Source organism: Nelusetta ayraudi, unplaced genomic scaffold (assembly GCF_046127955.1).
Source record: "Nelusetta ayraudi isolate G7.1 ecotype Tasmania unplaced genomic scaffold, CSIRO-AGI_Nayr_v1 ptg000090l, whole genome shotgun sequence".
In the NCBI taxonomy this organism is placed as follows: Eukaryota; Metazoa; Chordata; class Actinopteri; order Tetraodontiformes; family Monacanthidae; genus Nelusetta; species Nelusetta ayraudi.
Window position 1 is genome coordinate 3,295,664 of NW_027466140.1, and position 15,584 is coordinate 3,311,247.

Below are 15,584 nucleotides of genomic sequence, written 5' to 3' on the forward strand. Positions count from 1 at the left end.
ACAAGACACTAAAAACGTTACATGCATACCAAGGCAACAAAAAAAATGAGTGAGACCAAATCTAAACCAACTCATATGAGCACTATCTCCCCTCCCACCAACGGTTCATTAATCAGCCTAATTGACACGGGGCGAACAAGTGTTTGAGGCAGTTGTGTTTGCACAGAGATCTCCCTGAGATTCAAAAATACACACCCTGAAAAAGAGTGCATGCAAAGAGTCAGAGAGGCTGTTGTTTTTCTCCTCAAACAAAAATCTATTTTAAATGTGTATATTCTAGTATTTAAAGATGCAGCCATTTAGACATCAAAAAACAAAACTATAACACTACAGCAACAAACTCTGCCAAGCTGTCCTGACAGCTTAACACCCCCACATTAGATCAGACATCAAAACCTTAGGCTTATTTTGCTTCCTTCCATTTTTCTTCCTATATTATCTTATGTCGGCGTAATTGCTTAATAGCGGTAAGGAAGCGATGTCAAATATGCATATTCGTAATTTAAAAAAGAAGAAGAAGAAGAAGAAGAAGAAGAAGAAGAAGAAGAAGGTTTATCTGCATCCTGGAGTATTATTAAGCCCACCACTGTCACTTTGAAACGGCTACAGTCTGATGTCATGGAAGATATGGGAAGTCCATGAACTGAAGACGTAGCCAATTTTAATTCTAATTTTAAGAAGTAACGCACATATTGTTGTGCTGGGGAATAAAGTGGCTACCACTCCTCACATACACCTAACATGAGTGTGACCTCTAAAGAAGCAGTGCAGTGCCAATACAAACCTTGTTTTACAAGCGATATGGCACATCAACAGTAAAGTAAACATTTAAAAGGCCACACATTTAATCCATTAGTTTAAGTACAAGTCTTTATAAAGGAGGGGGCGCAAAGCGTCAGTCAAGCTCCTTCTGTCCGTTCTATTCTTAGGATTGAGACATTTTAATTCAACTTCAGACAATCGCCTTATTATCAACTAAATGGTATTTAGAACAGCAGCACGGTGCACTCACCTTTGTCAATATATAACATACAATAACGACAATGACGTCAAGCTTAGTAAAGCAGCGGTAATAGTGCTGCTGACACACTGTGCAGGAAAAGACAACCAGCGCACTTAAACCGCACTGTGGTATCAACAATCCCCGAGAAGCGGAAACAAAACTCTTCGAACCAACAGCGAGGAACGCGACTGATTCAAAACAGACGTCAAAACGCTTGTGTTGTCCTACCTGTCAGTCGCCCTGCACCTTCACGCCGTCAGAAGCATCCTTCAGGGCGCAGACATCTTGGATTCGTACACACGGCCGGCTGTTCACTGCGGCTTTTGCATGGCTGCCCCCTGCCGGGGCGGAGGAGCAGCAGCAGCAACAACAGCAACTGGTGCGGAATTCTGGCACGGACACAACGGCTGGAAATTTTAATTTTGAGAATAGCTTGACACTTTTTATGGTGGAGTGAATTACCGATGGTAGCCCATTATGCCCTTACCCTAATCAATCAAGTGTTTTAATTTTATTCATCTTTTTTAGCATCCATGCCAAAGCACTTCTTTGACTCTATTGTGATATATTATACAATTGTGCTTTTGTAGCATTAGATTTTTCCTCTATGACTTCTATAAATAGATGTTCCATGAAAACTGGCCTGTGTGCCTGATCTCCCTATAGGTTCTCTGTGCGTGTCACTGGTGGGTTTTAACAGTGAATGTCAAGATCAACAGATTTGAAAAGCTGTGTTAAAATGCAAATGAGATAATTACAGCACTAATTGTTGATATTTTGATATTTTAATTCCGAATAGTAATGAAATGCCTTGTGTCTCCATAGTAACACAATTACAGTCTCTCTGTCTGGACTGCCCCCATTCTTGAACATAATTAAATCTACATCTGCTTGACGCTGAATGGTTCACCAGTTCCCTGTGTTTCTGTTATTGGAGGTGAAGAGGTTATAACATGTGACACACTAACTGGGTTAGCCAATTTCCCATAAACGCACAGCACTATGCCCTGGTGCTTTCATGACATCCTTCGCCAAGTTCACTGCTGCACTCGAAGTCGTGACTTTGGACTGATGGGATCATAAAAACCAAAGCACTTTCATTATGTAAATGATAGTGTTTTGGTCCAGAGTGATTCTGTTACCTTACACAGGGACTCTTTCGAAAATGTGACAATTAATTTATCCACTCTGCCAGATAATCTCCTCCTGTGACCCCAACCACAATAATCCTGTAATTAATTCTGTTTCACTCCCATAATGAGACAGCCTGAGCATCCGAGGCAGAATTCTATTAAGGCCTGTAGAAGTGTGGCCACAGTTGTTGGTCATGTTACATTTCAACTGATCAGCAAAGCGTTGCAGTCTGATGCAAGTGCACACTGTTCCATCGGTGCTGCTTGTGTTCCTCTGAAAATTGAACCTGAGTATTACCCAGACCTATTATTGTGTTGTGTGTTTTCAAAGTAATCAATTTTGAATGCATTCCACCTCCATTCATGGATTAAGTAGTTTACCTCAAACTCAAATATTGCTTCCAAGCAAACAAACTGCTAACGTCAGCAACCAAGATTCATTTGCTGCTGCACTGACTGCATGCGCCCATCAGCGGATCCCAAAAACACAGAAATACTACTGAAAAACAACAAGAACATATTTTTATTTGAGTCATTTATAGAATATAGACCATTTCAAGTTTCTTTGCAACGCTGCTACTGTCAGCTTGGCACATTGAGGTGAATAATCATTGTGGAATTGTCAAATATTAAAAACATATTTATCCCAAAAATATTAACCTTACACAAGTGCTCAACATGACAAAGTGTTGACAAATTTAACATTCATTTATGTTAAGGCGTGAATGTGAACCAGAAAAATATGAAACATAGTTTACTTTATTTTTTGCTATGGCTGCCACAAAAACGTGTCCAACTTCTCACACACACACACACACACACACACACACACACACACACACACACACACACACACACACACACACACACACACACACTTCAATTACATTAAATAAAAAAACTAAAGAAATCCATAAGATATTCACAGTACATATGAGGTACAAGGAAGGTACTGAAATGTGTGCCTGACATGCACACAGAAGTGGTCACAAAATATTTTAAAGCATCAGAGACGTTTAATAAATATTTTTACATGCTAAAAGGATAAAAATGTACCATTTAGGAAAGAAAAATACAATCAAGGATTCACAGATTAACTGGAGGAGTTGGTCACTTTCTGAAGGGCGGCAGCACTCACACTCAGGGAATGCTCGTTGGGAAGAAACTCCCTCAAGAGGAATGACAGAAGCATCTGGAAATCAACAACGAAGATCAGAGCCAGAAAACAAGCCGGGGGCGGCAGAGATCGAATGTGGAGATACTCACATATACCAGTGTTTTGTTTTCTTCACGATCCTGGAACAGGTTGAAGACAGAGTCCATGTCTGTCTTCTTTAGGACAAGGTAGTTGGAATCTACAGAGAGACAAAAAAAGGTCATTGATACAGTAGATATCGAATAAAGAATTTGTAGGAAAAAAAAAGAATTCCCCCCTAAACAGCAGAGAGGTGGCTTACATTTGGCGCTGATCAGGTTGTGAGCCCTCTCCCTGCTTTCGCTCTTCTCCTCTTCAGTGCGAGGAGCAGACGGAGCTGCACGCGGAACCTCGGGCCACTGCTTCTCACGCATGGTGTCGATGTACGACGCCATCTGCTCTTCTGTGGGATTCATCTTGTCCAGAAAAGAGTTCACTTTTCTGCAGAGTGAAAGATACAAGCGGACATCGTTGAAAGAGGGGGAACTTGGATAAAGCATTGCTTGGCTTGATGTCAGCAGTCAACTCACTTTTTCAGGATTGGCATGACGGGCTTCAGAATGGCGTCAAAAATATTGATGAGGATGGAGTTGCCTAGAAAAGTCAGAATATGAAACTCATTCCAATCAGCCATGATATTAAAAAACAGTAAGCATTAAAACAGAACAAAACAGAGTTTTTTTTTTACAATCAATAATTAATCATGAAATGCATATAGATGGAATATAAAGCTCTGTAAAATTGATACAATGTGGCACTCATAATGTCATGGCTAACCCGAACATCTTCATGAGCCATTTTACCAGAGACATGCCATTTTAAAAAGGCAAAATCACCTTCCCTTTCTGAAATACACGGCTGAATGGAAATTAACTGCTTTCCCATCTCATCCGACTGAGGGTTCTGAAAATTTGCCAGCGAGCCTGACCTTCACTTTGGAGAGGTCTTTAACCTTGTCCAAAGACAGACACGCACATCAAATTAACAGAATCCTTTTTAATCCTTTTAACGAATGCTTTCGGCTATTTTCAACTTTGAAAAAAAGGAAAAACAGTCCCCTGTGTGAACGTTTGAGTGCACACTGCTCCCCTGCCAGCTGTCGAACAGCCACCGTCGGAGCTCAGCAGACAAATGTCTAATCAAGGCGGCCAATATTTCCAATTGGCTTCTTCAGACAAGAGTCGAGCCTCTACAGGAACCGGCCGACCGAGCAGCTGCCTGAACTTGACAAGCACGGTGTGAAATCTAAAAAGTGTTCATTATGCAGCTGTAGTTTGCTTTAAGAAACAGCGGCGGTGGCGGTGGTGAGGGAGCATTTGACTTCTGAGTTGAAGAACTCATATCATTTCCCAGAACGTTGAGACCCTGAACCCTGAAGCTCTCGTGTGTGAGTGTGCACCTGATATCTCCTTCAGCAGATCAAATATGGCTTTGGTGGCCTCCAGCTGCTCCCAGTTGACTTGGCTCCTTTGAGGATCGTCCGCTCGGGGCAGAGTGCCCTGCTCCTTCCCTTTCCCTCTGTTCACTCCACCGGACAGCTTGAACGTCGCCCTCTCCGCCTTGCTCAAGGAGCGCGTGTGGAAGTGGCGCCACGACGGGCCTTCGGCGCCCTCCCCTGCCAAGCCCCCGTTTTGGCTGCAGTGAGGCACGGCGTCTGGCTCCCGCTGCAGCTCTTCGTCGTCAGCGGTTTTTGCAGAGGCCAGCGACTCCTGGGACTTGGATCGCCGCAGTCCTTTGAAGATCATTTTGAAGTGAGAGGTGAGGGGGTTATCTGAGTCCTCTTTTTTATCCTGAGTTAAGGTTTCGCCCGCAGTCAGTGCTGCCGCCGCCTCCTCCTCCTCCAGCTCCGCTCTCTCGGGCTCTTCTGAGGGAGTGTTGTCGTGCTGGGAAATGACTATGGTTGGGATTGCGGATGCGCGGGGGTTTACTGAAGGCGCGGCCGCGGAGTCGGCGTTTAAAGATGGTGATACGGCTTCTTTCGCAGCTTCCAACTCAGGGCTAGGGCTCTGCAAAAGGAAAATAACACAATCAGGTTGTGACAGCTGACCCCTGAGGCTCCGTCCTACTTAATAACACAGAGTGACAGGCATGAGTATGAGGAGAAATGCATGCAAATCCGCGAAGAATTCCATTGAAGCGTCAAGTTTGCAGAATACAAACTGTACAATACGGCACGGAGAAGGTAATTAGTGTTGGGCACAGCAGCGACAATTCAAAGAAAGTCAATGTCTGATAGTGCAGAGAAGGTCGTCAAGCCCTGCTCGTCCAATCAGAGAGCAGCTCTGGCTGCAGACTTCCACAAGGGTTTGACCCAGCCTAACCCCATCACTGTGAGGCAGTCATTCCGTTTGTTTATGTCCAAAAGTGAAGTGAGACCAACACAGTTTTCAGCTGACACACCGTCACGCAATCCTTGTTACTATGGTTACAGCTCGTGCACAGTGCAAATGTGGTGCTCAGTGCACCGCGAAAGTATCGGTCAAAAGGCACGAGTACGTGCACAAGAAAGAAAAAAACATAAAAACACTTGATGTCAGTGAAATTCCACAAGGTATAATCACAATGTTGAGTTTTGTGTCATGTGTTCGACCTACAAAGTGTAGGATGTTTACATGGTGCTGTGTGAATAATTTGGTTTGTAGGCAAATATGAGTATGTTTGCATAACTGAAGAATTTGACTGACGTGTTAACTATGTTTTTTCTATGACCATTTACAAATAAAAAAGACATGACAAAAAACAAGACAACCTGAATGAACATGAAAAAATGTTTTTAAAAACAAATAAGATAACAACCCTATTAACTACTATAAGAGGTTGACATAGAAAAAAATAGAAATAGAAACAATAGTATCTGCTTAAAAGAAAAACAGGAAGATGAGCTTCACCTCCTCTTCCTCCTGACCTGGAGTCAGGAAATAGGCCAAGCCACTCAGCAGGCCCCACACGCCCCCATAGTGCTCGTCCTCATTCAGCAGCTTGTCCAGGGGACACAGGAACTGGAAGACGGGCTGAGTGTGGCCAATCACATTATCAGAGACCAGTTCCTGGAAAAAGAACAATAAATAAAAATTACAAGTTGTCGTTGTCGTTTTGACAGTCAGTCCGCGGCTGGCTCTGTTGTTTCCTCTTTTCTTTACCTGCAGAAAGTGCTCCACTGACGCTCTGGCTTTTTCTTTGAGCTCTTTGCTCATCTCCGAGTCCTCCAGCTCCATCACCACCGGCAGGATGGCTGAGTCCTGACAAAATAAAGTAGCTGCATCAAAAAAAATTTAAAGAAAAACAACAACAACATAGTTTTCTGACTGTTTTCCAGCCCCCTTTGACTCGGACCTTTGCCTCGCTATTTTTATAGCGTCTCATGTGTAACTGAGGTTAAGTGTGCAGTATGCGTAGGCTAAGTGCTCACAGAGTCAAGAGCCAAAGCTGGGGTTTGTTTTCAGCCTCCGGCTAAAGCTGAACACACATTTGGGAGCGAACAAACTCCCTCGCGCACATCAGCAGAACCAGAAAATCTCCTCAAAGTCAACCAATTTTTTTTTTCTCTCTCTGCTTATCTCAAGACGTTCACCTGCCATCTGTTGCGGAAGTAGACGATATCCATGTAGGTCTTCTTGATGTCCCATTGCAGGTTCTCGGGGCTGTCCTTCTCCTCCAGGTGCACGGTTAAGGTCAGCCGATCGTCCTCCCAGGAAGCCTGCAAACGCGAGGAGACGCCTGACTCAAATATTAACGCACTGTTGAAGACAAGCTTTTTCTTCTCTTTTCTTTTTCCACACAGAGTCTCTTGTGACAGATAAGACGGCCCGCAAGACACTCCACGCCGCCGCCGATATTTATAGCCCACCAGGGGGATGCTGACAGCCCAGCGGCCCACGCGCCACATCTCGTACGATAGCTTGAATTCCATCATGTCCTCCTCGACGCTCGCCAGATAGCTCTCCAGATCGCTGTCCTCCTGCAGGTGCAGAGCGAGAGAGAGAGAGAGAGAGTGACAGTGAATTGTTTCACGTCGTAGCAACAGCAGCAGCAGCAGCAGCTGTCTGCAGGCTGGTAGATGGTATGGAGAGTTGGCAGGCGCACCCTGTCGGAGTCGTGCAGGCTGTGGATGGAGCCCTCCCGGCTACTGGCCTCATCCGCGTTCTCCTGGATGGCCATGATCCTCATCACCAGCTCCTGCTCCATCTTCTTCACCTTCTTCTTCTTGGCCTTCTTGGACTTCATCTTGTCGACCATTTTTATCCATCCGACCTTGAACTTATTGCCTGTTTTTCGAGAGGGGAAGCGTCCAACTTGATGTCAACCGCACCTTGCATATTTCCTCTTCTTGGTCAACACAGATGTTGATGATTAATCATTTCCCCCAACAACCTTGTAACCATCATTCAAACTTCTGTTTTTTTGTGTTCCATAATTGCAAAACAACTTCAAATGCATCAGTTTTACGGGGAGAAATTTTCTTTTGCAAAATACAACAATGTAAAACATCACTTGATGAACTGGTATTAGCAAGAATATAATAATAGATTATCTATGACAACATAGTGAAAGAAATGCATTAGAATATTTGTATCAAATTGTTTAAATTGTTTTTAAAAAGAAAAAAAAATAGCTAATAAAACAATGTTAAAATCACACGTACTTCAATAACCTCACACTCACCTTTCCTTTTGAGCTTCGCCTTGGTGCGGCACGTATTCCCCGTCTCCTCGGTGGCCCTGGGTGACAGAAAACAAACAAACAAACAAGAAACAGGTAAGTCCGGCACAGACGACGACCTCTGCGGTCTGCGCTCGGAGGCAAGGTTGTTCCGACAGCCACTCACACTTCGGAGGCCTCGCCCTCCTGCGAAGCCAGAGAGGTGAGGTCCTGGTCAGAGCCGCACAGCTCCTCCACCGAGCCTTTGGGAGTCACGCTGTCCAGCTGGCTCACCACCAGCTGGTTCAGGTTGTCGGGATCGGAGAGCCATGTCACCAGAAGGCCCAAACCTGAAGGGGGATAAAAGAAATAACCAGTCAAAGGGCAGCCCCCTCTAACATAAGGATAGCAGTAAATAGACAGATATCTTCCTTCATTGAATCAACCGGGGACATTCAAGCCTTGCAGCAGCAGCAGCACAAGAGCAAAGCAATAAGTAGGAAAAAATAATAAGATAGAAGAAGAAATCAGATAAATAGTAGGTACAACTGTTACACAAACAAGAAACATAGACTGACCGGACAATTTAAGATATACAGAACTATACAGAACAAATAGAGTGATCTTGTCAGAAAAAATACATTTCAAAGTAAGACTGAGGGGAGTTTTGAAAGGGAATAGTCTCAAAGGGAATCGCCTTCAAAAACATAATGTGCTTTTAGCCGCAGCCGGCAGCTCTGAATAATGACTGAAATTGGGATAGAGCTTTTACGTCAGTGTCAAACTATAAAAATATCTCCTTACAAGAACAGATCCAAAGCTCACCTATTATCAATTCCACCATCTGCATTAATTTAGATTTTGGCATATCGGGATAATTTCTCTCCAATTTGCTGATAAAACTGGTGAAATATTAAAAAGGAGTAATTTCTCAACATTACTTTAACGGCTAAAGAGGGACCCTGTTGCCTTTAACGTACCTGCTGTTTTAACTTATTTCACTTTGGGGTGAACTTTATGGTAGAATTCACAGAGTCTGCATAATCAAATTCTCTTTCCCTCTCATCAATTTTTTAACGGGCCATGTAGACGTCAGCTAAATACAACACAGCTCAACATTAAGCCTGGTTGGACCTTTAAAATACTATGATGCATTAAAGGTGGGGGGGTTTGTTTTGGCACAGTTTCCTTATCTGCATACTACAGCAATTTTACAGTCGTAAAAAAAAGATCTAAACCATCTAAAGTAGCCATATAGTTGTTTATAGGGCTTCTGTTGGGAGTGAGAATGGAGCAGGACAGTGAACACTGCTCCTGTGTTAAGTCAAGAAGTAGATGAGAAAAAGTGAAACTCCTGACAGAAATTAGCAACGGAGATGAAGAGAAATCAGGACTTTTAACTTGGGCAGTAAAAATGACTTCCCCCTAAATGAGCTACACACTCTGGGGGGAAAAAAAACTTTTCACTCAGCAAGACTCCCAACTGATAAAGCACTTTATCTGCAGCTAAAAATTACAGAATCCCTAAAGGGAATTGGCAATCAGCGTATACGCCGTCCTCCTTCAAAATCCACTTCCTGAGCTCTGCAGCAGCACATCACAATTCACGCTCAGAAAAAGAAGTTGCGAGCCTCGGCGCTTACGCAACGGATGAGAGTGGAAGGCCTCTTACCCTTCATGGCAACCACCTCGTTTAAGGCACAGCGGTGGACTTCCTGGCCCCACAGAGATTTGGGGAAGAGGCTACGTACCAGAGCGTCGGAAAACTCTCGCAGAACTGCAAACTCCTCAGCTCGAGAGGTGAACAGGAGTTCCCTAAAACCCCAAAAGACAGAAATTATTCGCACTATTAGACACAGTGTCTCCATGTTAATCACGAGTCCGGAGGGATTTACAGCTCTTTAAAACCCTTTTTTTTTTTTTTTTTAAACACTCAGGCAAACCTATTAAAATCTCGGCGCAAGGTGAAGCGGGGTAAATTATTCATGGGCGATAAAAGTAACATTGTGCCGTTTATGGAGTTATGACAGGCTGCTGAGTGCAAAGAGCAGCGGAAGCGACGTGAACAACAACAACAAAAAACCCTTACCTGTCAGGCTGCTTGGTGTTGCGCAAGTGCTGGGAGAGGATCCGGATGGAGCCCACGACCGCCTGGCACACATTAAAGTCCCTCGCCCTCTGGATGACGCGCTCGATGATTGCGTCGACTTCCCTGCTGAGCACCTGGTGCAGAGGCTGGCGCAGGCACAGCTCGGCGCCGCCGTACCACGGCAGGACCAGCTGAGCGTAGGCGCACTCGAACACTGGCAGGATGGGGGAGAGGTAGTAGGGGTGGGGCGGTGGTGGTGGGGGCAGGGTGGGGGGTGAGCAGTCACAAAGGAAGCCCGCGTTAGCGCCTCAATCCCACGCACGCACGCACACACGCTCTCCTACACGGCATCAAACGAAAGAGACGCCAGCGAGTCTTCCCCCCCCCCCCCTGCTTGTTTGGCGAAGTTCAAACGCAACTTTGCTTTTACTCCTGCGCAAAAAACGACTTCGCCGAGAGGCAGCACGCACTTCTCCTCGGAACATCTGGCGCCCTGAGTGCGTTTTTATTTACAGGGGTGGAAATATTTTTTGCAACTGCCAATTACTGTCTTTTTGGTGCTTGCACTGATGTGTAAGGAGCATTTCTTTTGATTAATTCAAAGAAGTGAAAATACGAGTGAGTGAACTTGCAGGGTGCAGCAGCAGGGTTACGGGTGAGGTGACAGACCTGCAGTTGCTGCTTCCTTCCAATTATAATGCAGACTAATTATCTTCTGGTCCCCCAAAATGTGCGGGAAAGTTGACATTTACACTAATTAAGTCTCATTATTTACTAGTGAAATGCCAAACATAAGAACGGATATTAATTTTTCCCGTGGCAAAGAGCGGTGTTCCGAGGAGAACATCTGAGGCTTCCCGGAGAAGCACAGGATCTGTATCCATATAACAGGCAAATTTATTCATTTCAAAGGAAACGTTTTGAGCGGCTCCGACCGTTAGCGCGAGCTCGGCCTTTGATGCCCCCCAGCCAACCCACCACCTTCCCTCAACACCCCCGCAAGTTTTTTCTTCAACACGGAACTGCAGAGAAAGTTAGTTTCAGCCTCTCAGCACCCGGGGGCCATCATGTCCGAGCGATTGCAGCACTCGAATTGAATGTGGAGCACCTGGTTGAGGCCCTGCTCAATGATGTATGTAGTGGCAGCGGGGCGGCAAAAAAAAAAAAAAAAAAAAAGAAAATAAAATAAATAAAAGAAGCCTGCACAGGCAGCTGGGGAAACTGAAGCCACACACTGCTCTGACTTCTTTCTTCCCTCTTGATGTGAACAACATGCTCCGGGATAGCAAAATTCAAATTCTGTCACATCAGCCTGAGAGGGCTGCGCCACAAAAACAGCAGAAACAGGAGGTTGAGATGATCCCCTGCAGCGGATATCGTCGGCTGCTTGGTGTAAATGAGGAGGAAGTCATTAATACAAGCGTCGAACACCGGCAGCGAACCAAAAAAAATGTATCGTATGCATATTTCAGAACTAATGCGTACACAAAATGACACTTCTTTGTGTATTATAATGCATGAAGTGTTTTGAACAAGTCAGCACTGTGAATAAGCAGCATTTTTTCATCCGGGCCTCGATCAAGCGGCCGGCCGTCTGTTTCTGTGAGCCTCACATCCCCGTTATCACTGCTGATGGCCGGCGCCTCTGAAGTGGACCAAAGTGATTCTGATTCCTCGGGAGCGCCAGCATCATGATCCTCCTCCAGAAACTTCACAAAGCTGTCAAACAAGCTGGCAAATGAGGCCAGGGCAGCTTGCTTTTTTTCCACACACGCAGCAGACATCAGTATGGAGAACGTGTTCCAAGGTCTCGGGGTTCTCCTGACACAGCTCAAAGAGAGGTGTGACAACCAGGGAACCTGGAGCTGGGCATCCATTGCAGTTTATTGCTAAATAAAAGCGATAATTGTAAAAATCTTGACAAAGTAAAATTGCGATTTGCAGGTGTTTCTGCTGAATGGTGTGAAGCGCATTTAACGTAATTCTCGTAAAATCTCGTCCCACGAGACCCCACTTTAAGGAGGATGGAGGTACAAAACATTTTGTGCTAAATCTGCATTTTGATGTTGTTTGCCGTCGAGAATGCTTTTTATTTTTTTTCTCTTTGATTACTTGTGAAAAAATATTGCATTTCCTCCTCTGTCCAAACATAACGCGCCATTTTCACCTGAAGTGAACTGGTCACATGACCCCGTATGTCGCGTCCACTGATATGTAACTGCGACAAAAGTGTTTCCATGACACTTTTGCGATATACTTCTATATCGATACGTCTGAAAAACCACTTGATGAGAGCGTCAAAACCTTTTAGCCATATATGAGAGGTTTTCTTTCCATTACTAGTTTTTTGTTGCAATATTTAGGTTTTGCGCAACTCTGGGGGTAATGGAAACGCAGCTAGTGAGGGTTTTTTTTTTTTAACCCCCTTTCAACTTGGTTTACATACAACATGGGAAAGCTTGTGAGGAGGCGGGTCTTCTGACCTGGGCAGAAGGTTGTGGTGCAGCAACGGGCCTCATGCCTCAGAGGAGCGAGGCCAAGGTGCTTCTCAGGCTTTGTGCAAGTTTGTGGGTAGCACTTTTTCAGGATGACGGTACTTAAAAAACAATCTGTTCCACATTCAATCACATAGTAAGAGGTTGAAGCACACAGCAAACCAAGGGCTGGTGAGAAAACCATCAAGAAAAAGGGCACATTGGCCAATCAGCGGGGTCATATGTGTGAACCGGCAATAAATGTTTGTTACTTACACACTAAATGTAAAAAATGTGCATTTCAAAGTCATTAAAATGTGAGTCAAAGCCATGTGACAACCCTCCCCTTCACTGCGGTGAGTGGGTTGGCTGTCACTGATTGCTGTCGTTTGATGATATGGCACAAAAGATGACCGCAAACCAAAAAAATGGAAGCAAAGAAAAACTCGGATTTTAAGAATACGTGTCAAAAATAAAGCAGAGAATAGCAAAAATCTTTAACAAGACAGCTGTGGTTTCAGAGGCCTCAAAACATGTCTGCTAACCAGCAAAAAAACACACTGAAAAAGAAAACATGCGCGAACAAAACAACACGTTCACCTGGACACCAGAAAGGTGCTGATGCTTGATCTTTGTCGTGAGGGGGCAGCGAGACGCAGCCCTGGAGACCAAAGCTGCAGGCCAGTGTGTTTTCTTGCCAAATTTGCTGAAATGCAGCTTTCGCTTTTTCTGATGCGACTGACACAAAACCAGCGCGGATTTGAAACCAGATGTTTGCAGAAGCCTCCAGACGAACCATGTCTCATGAAATTACACAAAGTCGGTCGACACGTGCGTCACACACAAGCATATCAACACAACAACTGGGAGGAAAAAAACATTTAGTATTTGAACGACATGGAGTTCCTTGCCAAAAAAAAAACCCAAAACAAATTCGCTCAGAGTTAATCCTTAAACACAGGATGAATTACGTAGGCGCAAAAAAGCAAACGCAACTGTTGGTGAGGCATGAAAACCGCGTCTTACTTTGCTCTTCTCACACAAAGCCGCCGTATCTGGTATAGCCATGGTCTGCAGGGTGTGTTTTCATCTTTTCTCCCTCCCTCCCCGCTTCATGTAACATGAGCTGCGGCTGCAGCTGTGTGTGTGTGTGTGTGTGTAGGAACTGTTCCTTTTCAACTATGTCAGGTCAAAACATGGGCCTTTCTGGTATGCTGACAACACAAAACGTCAGCAGCGGGGCCTTGTGACGCCCAGGCAGGGAGGTTGTATTACCTTGCTGCAGAGCCTTCTTCACATGGGGATAGTGGGAGCCCACCGACTGGGCCTCATCTCCATCCAGCAGCTCTTCCTCTGCCCTCCCCTGGAAGGAAGACACCAACGTATGAGTCAACAAGCGACCATTAACAAGATTATAGTCAAAAGTTTTTGACGTGTAGTTTTGTTTGCACCCTGGGCCATTGTGATGAGTGGAAACAAAGTGCTCAGGCCTCAGCGCGGGGAAGGAGCGGAGAAAAAAATGCACCTCAGGCTATGAGACATTATTACCCTAGCTGAATATTGGATGACTTATGTAAAAGTCGAGCGGCGCAAATGTAACCCAGAAGAAGAAGAAGAAAGTTATTCACACGTATAGTGCAATGCTAGTGGAGAAACTGTTTTGATTGGGTTTTTTTTTTAATTTAAGATCTGATTGACAAATGCATCTCTAGCACGATGAGAGCAGGTCAACAGGGGCGGAGCTATGTAGTGGCCAGTAGCAGTCATGGTCCACTCCACAGCAATTCCACACTACAGCATCTCAAGTCATATCTTTGCTGATTGATGTACATTATTTTTTTTAATCTATTAATATTATGTATGTATATAATATATAATGTATTTTTGGCTTGATGATTGGCCTGGATTTTGTTCTTGGTGGAAACAAGACGCTCAAAGAAGGAATTGAATGCAACACTGATCCTAGGAGAGAAAATAGGAACGAGCTGATGTTGGTTTATTGTTCATATTTACATTGGTGAAGATTTGCTGTCCAGTAATTCACAGGGATGGTGACAGAGTTGCAGCTACAAGGTCATCCTAAAAAACACAATTTAAAAACTACCGTACCGATTAGAATATATATATAATAAGGGTAGTCACGGAGAAATGTCACGTATCTACTTGTTGCCACCCCTGTGTAAGTCACGATCTCAACTTGGCCGCCAAAAGGAAACAAAGAAAGATAGATTAACACGGCTAGTGTAGTGTAGTGTAGTGCAGTGCAAGTCGTTTGCAGTCTTTTTCTTTTCTTTTCTTTTCTTTTGCTTGTGTGTTTCAGATGTGATTGACAAATGCATCTCCTGCACGATCGCGCAACTTCGTTCTTGACAGCAGGCCAAGTGGGGTTGGTCCTGGAAGGGGCCAACATCCGTGTTTGTTTTCGTTTTTCTTTGATTTGTTGCTTTTACCTGCCATAGCTTTTCCGCCTCCTCGTCGGTTTGAGTCCCGCTCTCTCGGCCGCTGTTAGCGTAGAGCAGCGGCGCACAGCAACACAGGAGCAAACACACACAGTACTGAGTGACGGTCCGCCCGCAGTCCGAAAAATACCACGCCAAGCCGAGGCCGGTGGCGATGGAGAGGCGCCGGAGGTACATCTTCACTGGTCACTGGAGCCCGTCTCTCGCTGTCCGGCGGCCCGCGTTGCTCATCGCTGCATCTCGACTGTTCGGCAACATCTTTGGCTTCGATGCACGAGTCGCGGTTTCCTCCTCATAGCGAGTGAACAAAAACAGCGGAAGAGAGGAAAGGAAGAAGAAGAGGAAGAAAAAAAAAAAAACAACCCCGGCAAACTTTCTGTGGGGCTGGTTAAAGCAGAGACGTGATTGGCCGCAGGCAGTCAGTGTCGCTGTTGATGAGGAGAGTTCGCCATCTAGCGGCTGGAACTGTAAATTACAACTTTATGGATTCTCGTAGATAAAAACAGAAAAATGAATACAATATAAACTACTTTTTGTGTGATTAATGTAATAAAAATATACATATGGAGGTTTATTAAGTAGTTTTATAACTG

General features: G+C 44.6%; 1 protein-coding gene across 1 annotated transcript; it reads right to left on the reverse strand.

The window, feature by feature from the left end:
• Nucleotides 1-2,864: 2,864 nt before the first annotated feature.
• Nucleotides 2,865-15,329, reverse strand: LOC142901815 (uncharacterized). Its single transcript, XM_076046514.1, has 16 exons — nt 14,983-15,329; nt 13,808-13,895; nt 10,059-10,272; nt 9,642-9,784; nt 8,157-8,319; nt 7,994-8,049; nt 7,415-7,596; nt 7,179-7,289; nt 6,903-7,028; nt 6,472-6,570; nt 6,220-6,378; nt 4,731-5,337; nt 3,862-3,925; nt 3,594-3,772; nt 3,403-3,491; nt 2,865-3,328 (listed from the first exon to the last, which is right to left on the reverse strand). The coding sequence occupies exons 1-16, from the start codon at nt 15,166-15,168 to the stop codon at nt 3,230-3,232; spliced, it is 2,565 nt and encodes an 854-aa protein (XP_075902629.1). The 5' UTR covers nt 15,169-15,329; the 3' UTR covers nt 2,865-3,229.
• Between the last annotated feature and the right edge of the window lie 255 nt (nt 15,330-15,584).